We start from the raw sequence: 23,783 nt of genomic DNA on the forward strand, positions 1-23,783 counted from the left end.
TACAAAACATAAATCCTTTCCCCATTTACTTCTTTTGCAGTTGGAGAGTTTTTAAAAGATTGCTACACCCCTACCTCCACTTCCTCACCCACCCTCAATTCACTCCTCAACCACTTTAATCTGTCTTCTATCCCTACCAGCCTATGGAAATCCACTCAGCAAGGTCATCAATGGCCACATGTCAAACCCAAAGGCCCTTTTTCTGGACTTAGCAGCATTTGACATGGCTGACCACTTGCTCTTCTCTGAAATTCTCTCTTCTATTTATGTCCAAAATGGAGTACTTGACTCAAGTACTCAAATCTTGACCTCGCCACCTTCTTGACCCAGTTGCTCAAGCCAGAAATTAGGGAGTCATATTTGATTCTTTCCCTACACCCAATCCATCAGAAAGTCCACATCCTTTTCTATCTCCTCTGCTACCACCCTAGTCCTCGAGACTATTACAATAGTCTTCCAACTGGTCTCTCTGTTTTCACTGGTACACCTTCATACTAAAGCCCTGCAACAATCAAAACTTTGCCTACTTCTTCAACCATATCTTAAACTATTCTCTTCATCACTCACTTTGCTCTAGCCACACTGGTTTCCTTTCTGTTCCTCAAATTACCACTTTTATGCCTCAGGGCCACTGCACTTACCGTTCTCTTTGCCTGGAATTCTCTTCCCCCAGTTCTTTGTAGGTGTGCTGCCAGAGACAGATGGTCAGGTGTTTTGCAGAAATGAAAGGTCTGGGCGTCATCTCCCAGGGGAAAGGTCCAAAGATGTGATTTCTTCTCCCAAGAAGTTTCCCTGCCTCAGCCCACACATATGAAAGGAGGATTGGAGGAAAGGCTGAAATTATGTTCTGCTTTAACGAAAGCCGTGGGCCTGCAAGAGACATTCTACTACTAAAATTATTTTAGACTATGGGAAGTTGAGGGGATTAAATGAGGTAAGACATATGGCACTTAAACTATTTCAGCACCCTCTTCCATCTCTTAGGGGTTCCTTGTCAGCCTCCCTAACCTCTTCACTAGTCAGAGCTAAGCTTCCCTACCCTAAGGCAAAACAGGTGCTCTCTTCTCCAACCTATCCCCTCTCACCCCAAGCCTGGGAAGGAATAAATTGTTTTCTGTGTATTAATCACCTGAAAGCAGATGGGAACCAATCGGGAGACCATTCTGAGCAGTGTTTGGCCCGGAGTGTTAAAGCATCGGTGCATTCCCAGTGTTTTTCAAACTTGAGGAAATTGATTTAGGACATAGCTGGCATTAAAAAAAACAAAATCTGGTAGAAGAAAACAGATTAGAAAATATCAGAGTGCACTACATCACGACTCAATCATACATATATACATACCTGTAAGAAAAGTTCCAGGAAGCAATGCTTACCCTTCTTACAGTAGGTATATATATACACAGGTGTGAAGTAAAAAACGTATGCTGAGGCCATCATCAATTCAGTTGGGTCATGGCTTTATGAGGTACAGAAGAGGGAAAGGAAATTGGGGAGCTGGGTTGGTAAAGGATTATGAAATGTTTAGCATGTCAAACCAAAAAGGTGGGCTTTATTCTATAAGCAATGGAAAACCATCAGAAAAGTTTTAAGTGAGGAGAGGAATGGATGATCCAATTTTGAGAGTACAGAGAAAAAACTGGAGAGGGAGGAGATTAAAAGTAGAGAGAAGTTAGGAAGCTGTTAAAATAGCCCAAGAGGGACTTCCCTTGTGGCGCAGTGGTTAAGAACCCACCTGCCAATGCAGGGGACACAGGTTCGAGCCCTGATCCGGGAAGATCCCACATGCCACGGAGCAACTAAGCCCGTGCGCCACAACTACTGAGCCTGCACTCTAGAGCCCGCGAGCCACAACTACTGAGCCTGTGTGCCTAGAGCCCGTGCTCCACAACAAGAGAAGCCACCACAATGACAGGCCCGCACACTGCAATGAAGAGTAGCCCCTGATTGACACAACTAGAGAAAGCCTGCGTGCAGCAACAAAGACCCAATGCAGCCAAAAATAAATTAAAAAAAAAAAAAAAAAAAATTCAAGAAAGGGAGTTCCCTGGTGGCCTAGTGGTTAGGATTCCAGGCTTTCAATGCCTTGGCCCAGGTTCAATCCCTGGTCGGGGAATTGAGATAATGGAGATGGAGATTTTCATTAAAAGATTTAGGAAGGTAAAGCAAGCATACTCCAATAAAACTTAATAATAATAAAAAAAGATTTAGGAAGTAAAACTGCCAAAACTTGGTGACTATGTGAAGGCTGGAGATAAAGAAGGCATCAAAAATGATGCCCAGCTAAATGCAATATAGTATCCTGGATCATATCCTAGAAGAGAAAAAAGGCATTAGTGGAAAAATCAGTGAAATCTGCATAAAGGCTGGAGTTTAGTTAATATCAATACTAATGTGCCAACCAATGTTGGCTTCTTAGTTTTTACAAATGTAACATGTTAACATCAGGGGAAACTAGGTGAGGGGTATAAGAAAACTCTGTTACCTTTGCAACTTTTCTGCAAAACCAAATTTATTGCAAAATAAGCTTATCAAAGATAAATGATGCCTAGGTTTCTGGCTTGGGCACTTGGGAGCTGGGGGCTGATGGTAAGGCTCAGATTTAGACATGCTGAGTTTGATGTCCCTATGACTAGAGGGTGAGATACCTAGAATTAAGTGTATCTTGAGCTCAGAAAAGACATCTGGATTGGAGAAAACAGACTGGAAGTCAGGGTGGGCTGGCGGGCTTGCCTATGAGACTGCCCTGGGGACACTTATATTCAAAGGCAGAGAACAATTTCATTCCTGGTGAGGCTTGGATGTAGAATAACAAGTTTACCAATAATTATGTACTTATTGAGCACTTACCACATACCAGGCCCTGTTCCAAATGCTTTATATTTGCACATGGAATCCTCATACAATTTTGACCATTCTACAGATGGGAAAACCATGAAGCAGGACTGCTCATGCCTTAGTAGTGGCACTCAACTGGGGCAAGCATAAGAATCACCTGTGGAGCTTTAAAATAGATGCCTCGGAAAGAGATTCAGGAATCTAGCCAAAAGCCCACACCTATGCATACTGATGGTGGTGTTTGATGATGAACCAGCTGTGGTCATGTGAATCATCTCTTTTGCCCATTTATTCAATGATTAGCTTGCTTCTTATGGTATAAATCATTTACCATTGGTGTATTAAAAAGTGTACGACATTCAATTTGATATTAATCCAATACTGTTAATACAAATGTGCTGATCTATACGGAGAATCTTAGAGAGATGATATATTTCGCCTCAGATAAACCAAAAACCTATTGTATGTGGTATTAAGAGTAGCACAGAATGGAATAAAGTAGGGCTTACCTTAGTTTAAGACCAAATGGTGCTCACAGTATGGTTCCCAGACCAGCAGCATCAGCATCAATTGGAAATATTAGAAATGTAAAATCTCAGGCCACACCCTAAACTACAGGAGTAGGACCCAGCAAGCTGTGTTTATAAGGAAGTTGGGATGCATGCTAAAGTTTGAGGACCACTGCTCCAAAAAAGCTTCAATCTGGTGGTTCTCTATCATCACCTAAGATTAGAAGCTTTAAAAAAATATTCCTAGTCTAGGCCCCAAACCTGTTCGTTAGAATCCGGGAGTGAATGCAGCCTAATCATGTAGACTAAAAAAGAAAACTCCCCAGGTGACTCATACATACATCTGGTTAAGAACCACTGTTTTAGTGGCACCAATCAAAAAACATCTACATTACTCATTTCCAAAAAGCTAGGTTAGGAAGTAAAACAGATACCTGGTTAACCACCTACAGTATACCAATTTCATGGAATATTATGCAACTGTCAACAACAATAAGGTAGCTATTTAGGTACTGATATAAAAGCAATCTCCAACAGAGTGTTAAATGAAAAAAAGCAATATGCAGAACATTTAAAAATATTTTTTAAAAGGGACATGTACATGCATATATTTTATACAAGAACAGCATATCTCTTAAAGGTTAGATAAGAAATTAGTAGCTGAAGTTTCCTCTGGGAAGGGAAGATGGCGATTAAATTATAGGGATGGGAGAAACATTTTTACTGTGTGTTTTTGTACTGTTTGCATTTTTTTTAATGGCCCAATAACAATTACTTTTTTTGGGGGGGGGTTCTTCTAGATGTTTTACAGTTTTACTTTTTATTTATGTTTCTTTCTTTTTTTTTTTAATTGGGGTATAGTTGTTTTACAATGTTGTGTTAGTTTCTACTGTACAGCAAAGTGAAGTAGAGTTCCCTGTGCTATCCACCTGCTTTTTATTAGTTACTTATTTTATACATATTAGTGTATATATGTCAATCTATAGGTACATGTATTACCTATTCAAATTAATTAAGTTAAAAATGTTTAAGATTAGAGGCAATAAAGAACCACTGCTTTAGAGGGAATGAAACATTAGCAAGCAAGCTGTCAGCTGCTAAAGGACAATCAGAGCATTAATGAAGGGAAAGGGGCAGGAGGAAAGACAGTCCTGGCAAAAAGTCCCATGCAGGTAATCCTCCCTCCACGTCCTTCCTGAGGTTATGTACACTGAGACTCAACCCAGAGCGCTCAATTTATCCACAGTCAGCTTTATTCTGAAATAACCATCTATGGAGAGCACACGTCAAAAGAGTAGAAAAAAATAAAGGAGCCCATCAAAAAAAGTTCCCTGGCAAGTGGGAGGGAGGGCATGACGTTAGGAGCCCTGTTTAGGGAAGGAAATGTTGTCCAGGTCGTGGATGCCATTCTTGTCAATGATTCGAACACTGAAGGCTGGCAGGTTCAGGATGAAGCGTTTCTGGAGCTGCAGAGAAACATGAAGGAAATCAGTCAACAAATTTTTATTGAGAACTAACTGTGGTCCAGGCTCTGTTCTAGGCACTGGGCATATCAGCAGATAATGATCTCTGCTTTTGTGGCACTGGTATCCCATTGGAGGCAGTTGGCACTAGGACACTGAGGAAAGCCCCAACTGCAGGTGGAGGCTGACTGGAAGGTAGTGAGCAAGAGCTGAGGGCTTGACTCTGGTCAGCCAGCTGATGAAGAATGAGACAATCTAATGCTCTATTCCTCACAATTTGCCACCAATTAGCCTGGTAAACACAGACTTCTCTTTTAAAATGTCTCAAGGTAACAAGCCAACCAAGGAGCGACTGCCCTAGGAATAAGCTTTGGACCAAAGCCATGTACTCCTAGGTCCCAAGAGTTTGCTCCAGTCACCCGCCCACATTATAAGGACCAGATGTGTGTGTGTTTGTGTGTATAGCTGGGGGGTGGTGGGAAGGATGGCCTCAGAACTACTCTTGGAACAACTCCTGCTTCTGTCTCCTCCAATACAAGCTAACCTGTCATTAAAGAAACACCTCTGGACTTTCATGAGACTCTCTGCTTGAGAGGCTGTTCCAAAGGAGCTGTGGTCTATGTGCATAAAACCAGACGGCCCCATTAACCTGGCTGGAGATTACTGAGAAACACAGCTGGAGGAAATCTTTGCTTCTGTGGGCGACTCTTCCTGGACACCTCACTTAATCTCTAGATAGAAGGCACAAAGCTCCACGTGCTCCCTTAGGGGCATATCCTGGAAATGTACCCCTCTCCAGGCCTAAGCCCTCCCTCTCTTGATGTTTCCCATCTCCTTTACAGATGAGGACTGAACAGCAACAACCATTTCCATTTCCACAGTCCTCTCTGGCTGATGACTCCTGTGTCCAGAAACAAGCTCCAAGATAAAGAAAAGGTGACAATAAGGAAATGTGGGTTTATAAAATAATCATATTTAGGATCCTTGGGGAATAAAGTCTCAAAGCATTCAATATTCCAGTGGCTTCTTCCTGGCAGCCCCTTGCAACACTTGGGGCTGCTGGACTAATACGGCCTCTTGGCTGAATGGTTAATAAGAAAAGCACATGAGTTTATTCTCAGCTTCTGCTTTGGAAAGGGGATTTACAAACAAGAGGAAAAAGGGGCACTATGGACTGAAAATGACAGGCTTGTGTAAGAGGCAAACTGACGTTACTGTCCAATGCTACCACCTGCTCTCAACCTCCTACTCTCTTCTCACTAGACCACGAATTCAAGTTCATCCTTAGGCTACAAGAACAGTAAAAGAATTAAAAAGCCTACAGGAGCTGCTTTCTTTTCCTCCTCATCTTCCATTCATACCCCAGAGCCTTAGACTCCTAAGAGTAGTATTGGAATGGGCAGGGCCTGTGTTGCTGGCCTCATAAACTAAGGGCTACTCTCCCCTACTGCCCGAAGCCTCTTAGTTTCCTCCTATGGCCTCCTGAATTCCCAGCAGAGGCTTTCCCTCCCAAACTTATGTACTGTTAAGGGAGCAGACTTTTTTTTTTTTTGGCTGCGTTTGGTCTTCGTTGCTGCGTGCAGGCTTTCTCTAGTTGCAGCGAGTGGGGGCTACTCTTCGTTGCGGAGCAGGGGCTCTAGGCGCAAGGACTTCAGTAGTTGTGGCATGCGGGCTCAGCAGTTGTGGCACACGAGCTTAGCTGCTCCACAGCATGTGGGATCTTCCCAGACCAGGGATCGAACCCGTGTTCCCTGCATTGGCAGGCGGATTCTTAACCACTGCGCCACCAGGGAAGTCTCCAAGGGAGCAGACTTTATGACAACTCCAGGTAGCACAAAAATAGAGCAGGTATAAAATCTAGCACGATAGTTCTTAAAGTATGGCCCCAGTTACCACCTGCAGCAAAATCACTTGGGACTGCTGGTTAAAATATTCTCAAGATCTACACCAGGACCACTGAATCAGAAGTGGGTGGGGAGTGGGGTGGAAAGCATGAATCTGCCTTTTTTAGGAAACAAGCTCCCCAGATGATTCTTATACATGCTAAAATTTGAGAACCACTAGTCTGGATGAACCAAAAAGAAAATTAATTAAATTATAAAATTGACATTGATGAGAAGGTGACCCATGAGCGAAAAAATAAGCTTGTTATGTACCAAACTCTACCCCTGGTAGCAACTTCACATCTGGTTAGTGGATATTTATTATACCTTCTGGCAAGGATCAGAAAAAATGCAACTGAGGAACGGGAACAATATTGGCAAACAGAGAGACAAAACATTCCTTTCAGGATCCCATGGGAGCTACTCACCTCCTCCAGACATTTCCTAAGAAGCTCCACTGCCTTCTCACGTGAGATAGCTGAAAGAGAACACAGAGGCCAGGCACTCAAGGTGCTGACATTAAGTCCAACTCTCTGCTGCAACTTTTGACTAAGTTTTAAACTTTTTCAGGTCAGCATGCCACACAAATGCCACACAACAGAAAAGGCAAAAAACCCAAAATGCCTAGCCTTCTGGCTTGCAACAAATTTATTCCATATGCAGTTGAGGGTGCCCCACACCCAATGCTCAGGCAGCCACAAGCCATTGCAAATTGATTTGCTACAGAGAAGGGAGAGCATGACGGAATTCTGCCTCCCATGGCCAGGGCTTGCCTCTAGAGAAGTCCAGCGGCCTGCCTCTTCTTTATAGCCCATCCCCCAACTCCCAACGCCCCCAGCCCCCCTTTAGACCAGGGCTTAAATCAGCTCCATCTGCCCTAGCCAGCTGCAAATCAGGGAAAGGGAGGACAGGGCCAGTGTTTTAGCCTCACTTTGCCAGCTGGGCCTCAGTTTAACAATGGAAAGAGAATTCATAGGATGGGGCTGAGTCTCTCATAAAATAGGAGCCAAAGGAACTGTCCACAGGCATGGCAAACTGGGATGACATATTATGCAGTTAGGCTTCAGGGGTGGTTGGTGGTTATTTTGGTGGGCAAATCAGCTGTATTACTGACAGATGCCAAATCAAGAAACAGTCACTAGGAGGCCAGGCTAATTCTTTTTAGGATGTGGCCTGGAGCTCTGGCATGGCTGAGGTTGAGTGAGAGGGCAGCACCAAAAAAGGAATGAACAAGCCAGATTCTTACTATACTGACAGGGACGAATGGAATGTAAGGAGAAAACTGGTTATCTGTGCTACATCTATAGCTTGTAAAAGCTGAGAATCCCAACTGTGTACTGCTCACAGTGGCTGAAGTTGAGGTTAGGATTGGGGTCAGAAAATAGAACTTAACACAAAAGCATCCCAGTGTCTGGAGGTTTGCCAAGCTGATGGTTCATGGATGAGTAGAGAGCCAGCTTTTTCTTACAGGAGGGGGTAGCCATTAGGTGATAAGAACCAAGGGAACAGCTCAGGCTATGGCCTTAGAAAGCTTTGATATTTAAGAAAAGAAACACTCAGTTGTCATGCTGGAGACCTGTTCATTACCACAAGCTCAAAATAAACCTACAAACCCCTTGGTTTACTTGCTCATTCTTTACACCTGAGAAGCTAATGAGCACCTAACCAGGGCAAAATGAGTGAAAAAACTGAACTTTTGTAACTGAAGAATTATAGTTTTACTCCAACCCCCCTTTAAAACAAAACAAAACCCAGCTCTGGGCATGTGCAATACCTCGTTTTATCTGGCAGAAGAGGGACTTCGATCAGCTTTTCCATAACCCTAGTGACCTACAGGAGAAAGCTTCCAGAGGGCACCTGCAGGTGCTTCTTAGGATCCATCCTCTATTCAAGCCTGGCCACCCAACTCCAGGGGGTTGTGCACAAAACCAGGAAGCAGCTGAGGACAGGGCTCTGCTACTGCTCCCTACACTTAGAGAGCTGAAACTTACTTGGTGTGTAATACCGGTCCAGGATACTGAGAGTCAGGAAGGCACCGTAGCCGTGGGCTGCAAAAGGGGCTTTTGCCAAGGCTGCCAGGTAGTCCATGTAGTAGAGCGCTGGACCCTCATGCTCATCATAGCCAGCCAGGAGGAGGTTGACATGATATGGGGTCTGCAAAGGAAAGACACTGCAAAGTGATGGTCAAAGCAATAACACCAACACCTCTCCTCATGGAAATAGGAACGTTCCAACTCTTGATAAATAAGAAAATAGCAGCAGCTGAGTAAATCATGATGAAAGTAAAGATTCAGACAAATCTAAAGGACCCAGAGTGTGGTCAGAGGTAAAGGGAGGTCAGCTTATTTTCTCTGAACAGAAGAGCATTTGGAGCACTTTAAGGTATGTGAAAAAGCTGCTTCTTAAAGCCCATGGACCAAAACCTGTTACAAAAGCATTTCAAAGGCAAAGCATGGGTGTTCTTGCATTGTTCCTAATAGCTGAAACCAACACACACAATTCTGAGAGTGTCAGGCCACAGGCTAAAGAAAGCTGCAGCTCCGACCACATCATCCAAAATAAGAAGGCTCAGTCTGGACAACTGGACCAAAATCTCAAATGGTAAACTGTATGCCTCACTATTAAGAAACAAGTCTTGGGCTACAATTAATAAATGCTGGAGAGGGTGTGAAGGAAAGGGAACCCTCCAACACTGTTGGTGGGAATGTAAATTGGTGCAGCCACTATGGAAAATAATATGGAAGTTCCTTTAAAAACTAAAAACAGAGCTACCATATGATCCAGCTATTCCACACCTGGGTATATGTCCAGAAAAGACAAAACTCTTAATTCAATACATGCACCCCAATGTTCATAGCAGCACTATTTACAATAGCCAAGTCATGGAAACAACCCAAATACCCATCAACAGACGATTGGCTTAAGAAGATGTGGTACATATATACAATGGACTATTACTCAGCCATAAAAAAGACTGAATTATCGCCATTTGCAGCAACATGGATGGACCTAGATAATATTATACTTAGTGAAGTAAGTCAGAGAAAGATAAATATTATATGATATCACTTGTATGTGGAATTTAAAAAATAATACAAGTGAATCTGTACACAAAACAGAAACTAACTCACAGACATAGAAAATAAACTTATGGTTACCAAAGGGGAAAGGAAGCCGGGGTATACATTAGGAGTACGGGATTAACAAACTACTACACATAAAATAGATAAGCAACAAGGATTTACTGTATAGCATAGGGAACTATATTCAAAATCTTGTAATAACCTATAATGGAAAATAATCTGAAAAAAAGTATATATAAAACTGAATCATTTTGCTGTATACCTGGAACTAACATAATATTGTGTATCAACTATAAAAAATGAAAAGATTAAAAAAAAAAAAAAGAAAAAAACAAGTCTTGCGGTAGGGAAGGGTAGAAAGTCTCAAATATTTAAGTCAAATCACTAAACTTTTTTTTTGGCTGTGTCACACAGCTTGCAGGATCTTAGTTCCCCGACCAGGGATCGAACCCATGCCCCAGGTGGTGAAAGCTCGAAGTCCTAACCACTGGACTGCCAGGGAATTCCCAAATCACTAAACTTTTAATGCAGACAGTAATAATGGAAGTTCATAAATACAAAGAAATGTTGTAACTCTAGAAGAACTGTAGATTTAGGTGAAATGCTAATATTTTTCTAATACAATAAGGCTCTGCTAAGGTAACTAAGAAGTAATTTTTATCTGTGAGATAAATAAACAGTACTTATAATAACCTATTTATAGGTATCCTTTCTCTGTATTACCTGCAAGTCTAAAAATGCAAGTTTCTACAGAGAACCTTAACTAAGCCTGCCTTGCTCTTCATCTCCAAATGGATGATTCTTTTTCTATACCAGGTGGGCCATTTACCACGGCCTGTCTATGCTCCCAGGCATCAGTGGTGAGACTCCCATGTAAAATGAATTCCTTTTTCTCTGCAAAGTGTGTTTTTCCTCTTGCATTTGCCACAGTGGCTAGTGAGCAGGCCTTGCCCATGGTTATATGCCCGTCCCTAAACTTATATATTCGATTAAATGCACATTAAATGAAATCAAATATATTTATGCATCCTATTATGGGGCATAAAGTAATAACAGCTAATGGTCTTAAAAGTGATGCTTTGCATTCTTTGAACACTGATTAACATGGGCACTTGGCAGCCTGAAGAAACATTCTAACTCATGTTAGAAGAACACATGAAAATATCATATACTTACTTGGAATTCCAAGCCAGCTGTGCTAAGTAATATTTCCCTTAGACTACAGAGTAGCCCTAACCTGCAAACAAGTTTCTGCCTTGGGGATAAGATGGTGAATAGTCTCAGGAGTTAAGAATTGACCAGCAATAGTCAAGTCTTTAGAGAAAATAATCTGCCTATCACATTTCCCAGTAAGTAGCGTGCTACACTTTGCCAGGCTCTGGAATTCTCTGCCACATTCTGTGACGACATTCTTAGTAAGTCTGACCTTAGGCAAGACACTTAACCCCTATAAGCATATGTTTCCTTATGTGTAAAACTGAGTTAATTAATCCTTCCCCTTTCTGTCTTCTAGGAAATATGGTGAGAAAAAAATAATAGAGGTGAGGCATCCCAAACTCTGGAAGAAAAAAATGCTACCTAAATTCTTAGTATATTAGCTACACCCCAGTCTCCTTTTGATAGCTTACCACTTTAAACAACAACAACAAAACTGTCTGAATTACCTAAAAATAAAAAATATATAATATATATTTTTTTAAACTGTGAGAACAGTAATGCAAAATCAGGCAGACAAAGAATACTGTAGTGTTCTTATAGTTAAAATTCGAATAGCAAAACAGAGAGAGAAATATATAGCAAGGAGATTCTAACTGGTTTCCTTCCCCAAGAGGTTTAATAATATAGTTTCTTACCTATCACAAAGTAAGTTCATCTTTTTGCTAAGAGGATAACTCTACTCTTCTCCATTCACTGGCGAATACTCCTTTTACAGCTAACCAAAACAATTTTATCAAGTTGCAACGGTATGTTAAGGATCCACCCAGATAACTAGAGAGCTAACCAGCAGAACCTACATATGCTCTGTCTCCAGTGAGGCTCTTGCCCACACTTAAACTGTGTTTAAAACAATTAATGTGATCTTTAAAAGCCACCACCAAAAAATTTTTACATGAAGATGTCAACGGAATTTCAGAAGCAAACTGTATTGCTTATCTGGTCTATATAATATCATTTATTTATGCTTAAGCATCTGACACACACACACATCAAAGTTGGTATTCAGAAGCTATAACACGTGGTATAGAAGATAACTCATAAATTATTGTGTGACTTCGAATCACCAACTTTTGCATGTGTGAGATGCTTAAGCATAAATAAATGATGTTATCTAGACTAATTAAATCAATACATCTGTGTAACAACTTGCAGTTTCTGAAATTCTTTTGACAATGCTCCATCAAAGATCTCTGGCTCACACTTTTTTTTTTTTAATTTCAAATAAAGTCTCGTATACTGCCACTCTCTTACTCCTCTAAGAATCATGACATTCAAAGTGACAAAGCCATAGTAATGGGTTTCTTGACTGTTACATTTCCTCATATTCTTGATGCAATAGTGTTTTCCTAGAATAAGACAAATTCCAAGCCACTCGATTTTGTGAAACTCTTACAGCATATACATGTGTGACTGTGGTGTGTTTAGGGAAACACATAGTATGTGTAAGACACAATCCACCTATTCAAATATTTATACCAATTATAAACTCCATGAAGGCAGGATTGTGTCTGGCTTGTTCAATGATGTATAAGCATATAGTATACGTTCAGTAAATATTTGCTGAGTGAATAATAATAATACCAGAAGGCATTATATATGTTTTAATACATATGTGGCTAATACCTAATATCACAAGAAGAAAGATTAAGAAAATTACTAAACAAATGTCAGAAAGTGATAGGTCCTACTTCTGAGAACTGGTTGAAGTTTAAGTTGACTGCCAGTATCCTATGATTGCACATAATATTGCTGCCTTTTTCTAGGCTCCTAGGTCCTTCTCTTTCTACTTTTCTTTAGACATAGGTTGCTAAGTAAATAAAAAAATTATGCTACAGGCATTTAGAATTAAATGAAGAGGAGAACAGTAGCTTAAATAAATATCTCAGGAAGAAACAGCTGGGCTACATTACAGTTAGACCTGAGTTTGAAATCCAGCTCTATTACCAGACATGTAGCTTTAGAAAAGTTAGTAACCTAACCTCTCTGAAAATGTTTTCATTGAAAACATGGGATAATACCTACTACAAAAAGGCTGCACTGAAGACTCAAAGAGATAATGCATATAAACAAGCATAGTACCCAAAACATAGTAAAGCCTCAGTAAATGCTAAAATAATTACTAGGGAAACACAATCACCTATGAAGTTCACAATGTCCATGAAATAAACAGGGCAAGCACTCAAGAGAAGCCCATCCACTCCTAGCACTGAGATATAAGATAAATTCCTCATATAGTCAAATATACACCAAATAGCCAAAACAATCTTGAAAAAGAAGAACAGAGCTGGAGGAATCATGCTCCCTGACTTCAGACTATACTACAAAGCTACAGTTATCAAAACAGTATGGTACTCGCACAAGAACAGACACACAGATTAATGGAACAGAATAGAAAGCCCAGAAATAAACCCATGCACTACAAGTCAATTAATCTATGACAAAGGAGGCACAATGGAGAAAAGACAGCCTCTTCAAAAAGTGGTGCTGGGAAAACTGGACAGCTACATGTAAAAGAATGAAATCAGAACATTCTCTAACACCATACACAAAAATAAACTCAAAATGGATTACAGACCTAAATGTAAGACTGGATACTATAAAACTCCTAGAGGAAAACATAGGCAGGACACTGACATATTGCAGCAATATCTTTTTGGATCCATCTCCTATAATAATGGAAACAAAAACTAAAATAAACAAATGGGACCTAAACTTAAAAGCTTTTGCACAGCAAAGGAAACCATAAACAAAATGAAAAGATAGCCTATGGAATGGGAGAAAATATTTGCAGAAGATGCAACCAATAAGGGATTAATTTCCAAAATATACAAACAGCTCATACAACTCAACAAAAAATGGGCAGAAGACCTAAAAAGACATTTCTTCAAAGACATACTGATGGGGGCTTCCCGGGTGGCACAGTGGTTGAGAATCTGCCTGCTAATGCAGGGGACACGGGTTCGAGCCCTGGTCTGGGAAGATCCCACATGCCACGGAGCAACTAGGCCCGTGAGCGACAACTACTGAGCCTGCGCATCTGGAGCCTGTGCTCCGCAGCAAGAGAGGCCGCGATAGTGAGAGGCCCGCGTGCCGCGATGAAGAGGGGCCCCCACTTGCCGCAACTAGAGAAAGCCCTCGCACAGAAACGAAGACCCAACACAGCCAAAAATAAATTAATTAATTAATAATAATTAAAAAAAAGACATATTGATGGCCAAAAAGCACATGAAAAGATGCTCAACACCGCTAATTATTAGAGAAATGCAAATCAAAACTACAATGAGGTACCACCTCACACCCATCAGAATGGCCATAATTTTAAAATCTACAAATAACAAATGCTGGAGAGGGTGTGAAGAAAAGGGAACCGTCCTACACTGTTGGTGGGAATGTAAATTGGTGCAGTTATGGAGAACAGTATGGAGGTTCCTTAAAAAACTAACAATAGAGTTGCCATACGATCCAGCAATCCCACTCTTGGGCATATATTCAAAGAAAACTCTAACTTGAAAAGATACATGCACCCCAATGTTCACAGCAGGACTATTTACAATAGCCAAGATATGGAAGCAACCTAAATGTCTATCAACAGATGAATGGATAAAGAAGATGTGGGGTGTGTGTGTGTGTGTGTGTGTGTGTGTATATACACACACACACCACACACACACACACACACAATTAATTATTAATCAGTCATAAAAAAGAATGAAATAATGCCATCTGCAGCAACATGGATGGACCCAGAGATTATCATACTAAGTGAAGTCAGTCAGACAGAAAAAGACAAATATCATATGCTATCACATATATGTGGAATCTAAAAAAATGATACAAATGAACTTATTTACAAAACAGAAACAGACTCAGACACAGAAAACAAGCTTACAGTTACCACAAGGGAAGGGGGGGATATATTTGGAATTTGGGATGAACAGATACAGACATATAAGGATCTACTGTATAGCACAGGAAACTACATTCAGTATCTTTTAATAACCTATAATGGAAAAGAATCTGAAAAAGTGTATATATATATATATATATATATATATATATATATATATATAATCTGAATCACTTTGCTGTACACCTGAAACATTATAAATCAACTATACGTCAATAATTTTTTTTAAGTTTTAAAGGAAAATAAATAAAATTTTAAAGGAAAATAAATAAACACCTCATATACATCTTCCTAAAGGGATATGGTGGGATGTTTATAAAAAGTGCCCAGCACACTGCCTGACACATGGTAGAAATGCATGACAGTTTCCTCCTCTCTCCTTCCTGGACTCTTGGAAGGAGCCCTAAGGTGAAGGTATTCATTGTCACAAACATTCATAAGCACTGACACTTAGAGCATATCTACTTCACAGTACACCCACCCTAACCTATCTTGAAATTGACACAGGCACAGAGACAGTTTCCTGGAAGCCTGAAAAAACAAAAACAACAAATCCTACATCCAGATTTGGAGAGCAAATTACCACTTATTAAGTACCTTCATACTATTTCCACCCTTACAGATATGTCCATCCTGAGTGCTAAGCCTCACTTTCTAGATAATTTTTCATCAGTTCCCTTCTTTCCCATGATCAGTACAACATGAGAATTTGCCAATTAACCTGAAGGAATGCGAACACTAATCAATCATGATAAAATTGCCAGGAATCTTGTATCTTTTACGAAGTAATCCTTATCCTGTGCATGATATAATCTGTCTTTGGTTGTCTCCACTATTCTAATTATTTAGATAGTAAGTCTAAGTAATAAAGCAAAGTTATGAGGTCTCCAAGGAGAGGAACAGTATCTATACATAATTCTGAACTAACCTAAACATCCGAGTGACCAATAAATGAATTTAAACATTTAGCTGAGACACTCTGTCCAATGGCCATGAGGATCACCATCAATGGTTTGCAGCACAAATGCCAACGTGCTTAGTTTTAAAGTTGTATCTAACTGACACACAAAGAAAAAAATTTGAATGAACCATCCTGGGAACTCAAAATGAACTTTAGTTTCTAAAATAAAATACCACCAAAATTTTGCCTCTTTTTACAAGTAGGGAAAGAAGAAGAAAAAGAAAAAAAACTAGATAAATTGGTATCTCTTCCTCCCTTAAAAAAATACATGAGGTAAGCTTATTTTTAAAGTGAAGAGCTTTAAGTCATTTTGAGATTTCCTCATCTATACAACAGGGATAATAAGAGTATCCATCATTACAGGGTTATGGCAAGGTTTAAATAAATAAATGTAAACTGCTCAATGAAATGCCTGTTACATAGTAATAACACCATCATCACCACCACCACCACCATCATTTTTAGGATCTGACCACATTATTAACAGATCTGATTAGATAATAATAAGATCAAGAAGATGTACCAGGGAATTCCCTGGCGGTCCAGTGGTTAGGACTCCAAGCTTTCACTGTCAAGGGACTGGGTTCGGGTTCAATCTCTGGTCGGGGAAACTAAGATCCCACAAGCCGCGAGGCAAGGCTCAAAAAAACGAAGAAGAAGAAGGAGATGTACTACCACAGAGTGCCAATAAATTATCCACCTTTTTTTGGTTGCTAAAAGGAATACAATTTAAGCCAGGGAAATTAGCCAATAAGCACATCTCTTATGTCCCTCTCCCTGGGATTGAAATGGACTTCCTAAGTACCTCTGAGCCCTGCAGAACTGAGTTCAGTTTCACTTTGTACATCTGAGCTCAGTTCCCTTGTACATTTGGGAGTGGGGGGTGTACACGGCACACACATGCAAACTTTCCTTCAGTTTGATGCAGCATTTCCTTCCCTATAACTCTTGTGCATACAACTCCTTGTATATTCCCTCTCTCATGAAAAAGAAACACTGTAGTGATTACGAAGAGTGTGAAATTCCATAAATTTTACAGCTCAAGAGAACAGTTGTGATAAATACACTGAAACAACAAAATCAGTGAAGACAGTCTGGGCGGTGACAAGCAGCGGTGTGACATCTGGCGGAAGCCGAAGTCACAGCAAGGGGGAGAGAGGTGGGCGTGAGGAAGCATCCTGCCGAGCGTGGACACAGAAAAGGAGAGGAATTGACAGTCTTCCTTTGGAGCCAGGCCAGCCTCTGCCACCTCTAATTGAACAGGACGACGTCGCTATGAGTGAGGTGCCTTGGAGAACGATGCAGTTTCTTTTGCGATGTGCTGCACACCTTGGAACATTAAGCGTGTGAAGCATAATCCCATTCCTTGTGGGTCGGGAATTTGGTAGGAGAGGCAGAACCACCAACGGGACAAAGGATTTAGCTAATGATGACAGTGTTTCAATAAACAGACTTCTAAACAGAGACTGGGCTTTGAAGGAAACAGTGCCTGCTATTTCATTTAGTCCAGCCGATTGCCAAAGCTGCCTAAAATTCCACCTTTGGCACCGAGAATATTTCACAAAAATGCAGTTTACAGAGTTAGAAGGGCTCTAAGAGCTCATCTAGTTTATCCAATGTCCCTCTCACAAATGTGGGGACTCGGGTTCAAAGAGGGGACAGTGACTTACCGTAAACCACAGGGCTAATTAGAGTCAGGACCAGAATTCAGGCTTTCTGATCCCAAGACTTGTGTGCTTTTCTAGGAAACGATGCTGCCTCCACAAAATGGAAATTAGTGTGAAAATATGATTCAATATGTAAATGTCAGTTTCACACTCAAATAGTTCAGAATGTACTATTTCGCATACCAGCATCTATTGTCCTCTATTTCATGTATTACATCTTATATGACCAATAATATTTTAAGTTTTAAAAGGGCAGACCATTTAATGGGCAGACCGTTTAATGTCAGACCATTATGACTCCTCTAAAGGGCCTACAACTATGCAAGATATGTAGTAGGTACTAAATAAATATAAATAGATGCCAACACCTTAACTGCTTTGCCAATGCCCAATTTTTCAACTCTGTTAATAAATAAAATGGATCCACTGTTATTTTCTTACACTGGTGCTCTGAACTCTCAATCAGGAGCTTGTGTCCAATAACCAATGGAATTTATTAGCTTTCTGCTTTGGCTGGGTTTGGTGGTATAACTTTAAAATTTCAATGTCAATTTTGCCATTTTAATTAAAGAAAGACTTTGTACCTATACTGGAATTTCAGTGTTCACTATTTCAAACACTTTTAAAAAATCTAAAAGATTTCAGCAGCTTCCAACTGTCCTTGTGACCAAGTACTTTTCCCAGCTCTAAGAGATTATGGTTCTATGGATGGGGATAGGGCTGGGCCGGGGAAGAACTACTTATCCCTAATGCCTAAGCAATACAGAATCATTTGCACCTTGATTTTAATCCTCTCTGACAGAGTCCTTTTTAAGCAAACCCATCAATCTCTTTTTCTAATAACAGTGGTGACTATGCCTTAAGCAAAAACATAGAGTTTACAAAAGGCCTCAACCAAATCCTGCAAGAGTTCTCCGAGACTGCACAGGATAATTATGAAATGAGTGAATGCCCCAACCAACTTCACTTTTGCATGTGGAATGTGAATACATTATAAATACAATAAATGTTATTGAGCATTTACTATGTGAGAAGCATTGTGCCAGGTGATAAAGATGGAAACCTGGATCTGGAAGGAGCTGAGAAGGTAGACTGGAGTAGGAAAGATTTCAGATGGAGGAAACAGCACATGTGAAGGTAAAGAAACATGGAGGAACATGGAATATTTGGGTACTGGTGAATATGGGACATGTGTACTTAGTGAATTAGGTGGTTTCAGTAGGAAGCAGAGAGGAAGTGGGATAACAGGAATTGAAACGATACTGTCACTGGCTTCCTAGACTAAAGAATATGAACTTCAGGAGAGTTCCCTGCTGGCCTAGTGATTAGGATTCTGGGCTTTCACTACTGTGGCCCGGGTCCAATCCTGGTCGGGGAACTGAGATCCTGCAAGCCATGTGGCTCAGCCAAAAAAAAAAAAAAGAATATAAACATCAGTATGGAAACCATGGAGAAACCAGTGAAAACTGCTCCCATTCCCATGACAATACAAGTCTTTTTCATGTGTTAGAACATTGCAGAAGCAGTAGGAATGGAGGGGGAGATATGGAATATAAGATATATCAATATTTAGAAAGTAGAATAGATAGGAGTTAATGAATAGTAGAATAGAAGATGAGGGAAAAAGAGGAGTTAAGAGAATGCTCAATAAAGGGAAAGGTGGAGGAGCAATGTAAAAAACTCAACTGAGACCCAATGAGGCTTAAGTTGAGCTGTTCAGAAGTAGCTGGAAAGAAAAAATAATGTATAGCTGAAATCATGAGACTGAATGAAGAGTCAGCCAGTTGGGAGGTTTTATTTATACAAACACACATTCCTAAGTTCACATGTGGAAGACAATAAAGGAAACAATTACAACAGGACACTATGGCACAGGTATTTGTAGGTTGCCATGAGAGCACAAAGAAGCTCTCACGAGTGACGAACATATGTGGAGAAATACAGTTTCCCTGGAAAATGATGAATTGAGTTTTAACCAGCAATTAAGAGTTAGCCTTCGGAGACGTGGAAGTACATTCAGGGGAGAATGACCAGCAAAGTGGTGGAGTAGGCAAAGGCAGAGATACAAGAGAGAACACACAGCAGGTTAGGGGAAGTACAAGTAACTCAGTATGAAGCAGAGAATGCCAGTGAGAAAGGGGTGACAGGTAGGTCTGGAGACAAAGCAGAGGAATAAGTGAAAGAAGAGAGATGAAGCAGAGAGGCTAATTTCGAAGACTGTGAACACCTAAGTTGAAGAGAGCAGTTCTGGGAGCTGAGAAAAAACCGGCCTATTGCTCCTTCATGATCACAAGCTGGGACCAGTCCTGTTACCTACTATTGCCACTCAGAGGAAAAAAAGGAGGTACAATGTTGGAAGTTGAAAATAGTTTCCTCTTAATCTTGTGATGGAAAAAATAGTATGAGTTTAAACTGATCAGAATCAGAATACTATACTGAGCTTCACCATAGAGAAGTTAAATTAAACTGACTGAATTTCCTTGTTCTTTCCCGCTTCAGATACACTCATCTTCTGTTGCGCTAAAACACAAACCAGCCCATGTTTATAAATTCTCACACTAAATTAAAAAATAAGGAAGCAAGTGTGCCTCAAATGAAGCAAACCTTTTATTTTCAGAAGCCCAAGACAAAATAAAAGAAACTTACTCTGAAAATGAGAGACTGTCTAACCAAGGTTTCCCATTTCTTTTGTCCGCCTTAGTTCATTCTCTGAAAGTGTATTTGGCATACTCGTTTGATGCTGGCAGATGCAAAAGCATAATATAAAAATTGTCGGGCTTCCCTGGTGGCGCAGTGGTTAAGAGTCTGCCTGCCAATGCAGGGGACATGGGTTCGAGCCCTGGTCTGGGAAGATCCCACATGCCGCGGAGCAACTAAGCCCATGAGCCACAACTACTGAGCCTGCGCGTCTGGAGCCTGTGCTCCGCAACAGGAGAGGCCGCAACAGTGAGAGGCCCGTGCACCGCGATGAAGAGTGGCCCCCGCTCGCCACAGCTGGAGAAAGCCCTCGCACAGAAACGAAGACCCAACACAGCCAAAAATAAATAAATAAATAAATAAATTTATTTAAAAAAAAAAATTGTCTTCATTCTCCTTTAACAATGATTAGCTCATGTTCAAATATTTTTGCTTAACACACTGGCAAAAATTCTTATAATGGATGATTTCTTGAACTTAAGCTCAGGAATGTCACTGCATTTACAACCAACATTTTCCCCCCCCACCCCACTATTGTTTTTTTCTTTTCTTTTTTTTTTTATAAATTTATTTATTTTATTTATTTTTGGCTGCGTTGGGTCTTCGTTGCTGCGCACGGACTTTCTCTAGTTGTGGCGAGTGGGGGTCACTCTTCGTTGAGGTGCACGGGCTCCTCATTGCGGTGGCTTCTCTTGTTGCGGAGCACGGGCTCTAGGCGCGCGGGCTTCAGCAGTTGTGGCTCACGGGCCCAGTAGTTGTGGCTCACGGGCTCCAGAGCACAGGCTCAGTAATTGTGGTGCATGGGCCCAGTTGCTCTGTGGCACGTGGGATCCTCCTGGACCAGGGCTCGAACCCATGTCCCCTGCATCGGCAGGCGGATTCCCAACCACTGCGCCACCAGGGAAGCCCCTACAACCAACATTTTATTTTATTTTATTTTTATTTTTGGCCGCCCCACGCAGTTCCCCGACCAGGGACTGAACCTGTGCCCCTGCCAGTGAAAGCACAGAGCCCTAACCACTGGACCGCAAGGGAACTCCCACAACCAACATTTTAAACTTTAAAAGCAAAACACCTTTTAAATTATTATTTGAAAAACCTATGTTTTTAAAATGCTGTTAAGTGAAAAGTTAGGCATGTGTTTTTGTGAAAAAAAATAATAAAGGCTCAAGGTCAAAAGTGGCTTTATCGTTTTACAGTTGTACTACAAAAGACAGTCCACTTGGCCTTGAAGTCTCACGTGCCCCATCTGAATGTGGAGGACAGTATTGCTTGCCTGATAGCTGTGAGGAATGAAAAGTACTCATCTGTGTTAAAGTTCCTAGAAGAAGCCCTAGGAAGTAGTAGGTGCCCAATAACTGTCAAATGAATCTGAATTTTAGGAGCAAAAAATTTAACATTGTGTATATCTCAATTTTTAGCAAAATTATATTTGAAAGTTACCCCTCAATAATTATGAAATTTCTGTAAATTTTACTTTCTAAAACCATCACTAACCCCAAGTTTGAATGGTTCTTCTATGAAAGTTGTAATCTTCTTGTAATTAGAAGTTTAGAAATTTAATGAGTTGAAATGCAACAAGGCACAGATGCCTTATTATACCAACGAGTTAACACAGTATTTGTTTTCTACATTAACTTTACTTGCTAATCAAAAATACTGCTTTCTCCCAAATAACATCAAAATAAAATTGCTGATTGTGCAATGGCAAAACCAACAATACCATGTCCGCAACAAGGCCACTTGAATTTTTTTTCATGAGCTGGCAGTTTCCAGGGAAAATATAAGACTCCATATACCTTTAAGTCAGTTCTCAAAAAATTCAAGTGCAGAAGCCATGCTCTGTACACCCTAAGGCATATATATTAAGTTGTACATGCTAAGCATGCCCATGAATATCTTTGTTTTGGGGGGGTTTTTTTGTTTTTTTTGGGGGGGGGGGTCGGGAGTTTGGCTCTGCCACTCGGCTTACGGGATCTCAGTTCCCCAACCAGGGACTGAACCTGGGCCACAGCAGTGAAAGTCCAGAATCCTAACCACTAGGCCACCAGGGAACTCACACCCATGAATATCTTTGCATGTTGAACACCTGAGCTGATTCATCTCCCTGAGTTAATAAGTTAAGTCTGCTGGAAAAGACTATTTAGGACTATATATAATTGTATATGTTTTCAGATGTCCATAGCAACTAGGAAATCCTGGAGAAAAGACTATTTAGAAGCCCTTCTAGGGACTTCCCTGGCGGTCCAGTGGTTAGGACTCTGTGCTCCCAATGCAGGGGGCCCAGGTTCAATCCCTGGTCGGGGAACTAAGATCCCGCATGCCGCACAGTGCAGCCTGAAAAAAAAAAAGCCCTTCTATGAGAACACCGTGCTCCCCATTAGCAGCCTAGGTCCAACACAAGTTACTCCCACCTCTTCAATGGACATGAAAGCTCCTCACTGGTCTCCCTGCTTTCTTCTACTTTCCCTAAATGCTCTACCAAAGAGTAGCCAATGATCTAACCAAATCTCATCTGATCATGTTAACCCCCTCTTAGCCAACAAGCTTCCAGGGAGGCCCACTGCTTTTAGCACAATGCTTTTTCATGAAAGTCCTCATAACATGGACTACCTCTCTAGTTTCAATCTCTTACCATTCCCCTAATACCCTGAGCCACATTTAACAAACTACTTTAGATTATGGATTTTGTATATGTAAGTGTGTATAGTAAAAACTATATAAGGATATTTATTTCCATTTGTTTTCCCATCAATAGAGCCCTACTTTGTACTCTGTACCCCACTAGTTAAAACAGATAAAAAATTAGGAATAGGAGGCTCAGAGAACTATTTGTGCCTACCCCAAACATCATTAGAAAATCACTGTGCCTAACCTAACCTACTCTCTCATACTCCTTCAGGTCTGCACTTCCAGTTTTCCTTTCTGTTGCATCTTTGCTTTAATGACAGCTGGTCCTTCAAAGCTCAAGTTAGGCTCTATTCGCAGAGCAACTACCTGTAAGGCTACTGCAGTACTTGTCACTCTGCAGTACAGTTGACTATTTACTTCTCTGTTGCCCCATCTGAAGGCACACACTGAGCTCTGCACCTCTGTTCCCTCAGCCCCAAGGACAATGCAGGCTGTAGGTTTGTTGACTGGATGGCTATCAGCACCTATGGAACTTCTCAGCTGTACGAAACTGTACAAATTAGGAGGCATCAGAAAGGGAAATGTGGAATTCTGGCAGGGCATTTCAGTTTATAAAGATTCAGAGATTATTTCCTCTCCCTTCCCTTTTTCTTTCCAATCTAGTTCATGCTATCTGCTCTATTGTCTACACTCAAAAGTAATGGTAAATCTGAACTTTTTTTCATTTTTAGCTCTTAAAAAATGTGTTACGCTTTCCTACCCCTTTACTCTTCCGTTTTATTCTCTTAAACTTTTTTGGTGAAACAACACACTCACATAAAAGTACATAAAACATACATGTACAGCTTAATGAATAAAGTGAACATACATATAACTACAACCAAGGTCAAGAACTAGAACAGTCAACTATTTCTTCCTCCAAAGGCTTC

At 40.7% G+C, this 23,783-nt stretch overlaps 1 protein-coding gene across 1 annotated transcript in view; it reads right to left on the reverse strand.

Moving 5' to 3' along the window:
- Positions 1-4,575: 4,575 nt before the first annotated feature.
- PSMB2 (proteasome 20S subunit beta 2) overlaps positions 4,576-23,783 on the reverse strand; it is a 47,073-nt gene continuing 27,865 nt past the window's right edge. The window contains exons 4-6 of the mRNA XM_059896862.1: positions 8,682-8,844; positions 7,119-7,168; positions 4,576-4,810 (exon numbers count right to left, since the gene is read on the reverse strand). Coding sequence (XP_059752845.1) covers positions 4,703-4,810; positions 7,119-7,168; positions 8,682-8,844 — 321 coding nt within the window. The 3' untranslated portion in view covers positions 4,576-4,702. The remainder of the gene's footprint in view (positions 4,811-7,118; positions 7,169-8,681; positions 8,845-23,783) is intronic.

The sequence above is a fragment of the Balaenoptera ricei genome, chromosome 1, assembly GCF_028023285.1.
Source record: "Balaenoptera ricei isolate mBalRic1 chromosome 1, mBalRic1.hap2, whole genome shotgun sequence".
In the NCBI taxonomy this organism is placed as follows: domain Eukaryota; kingdom Metazoa; phylum Chordata; class Mammalia; order Artiodactyla; family Balaenopteridae; genus Balaenoptera; species Balaenoptera ricei.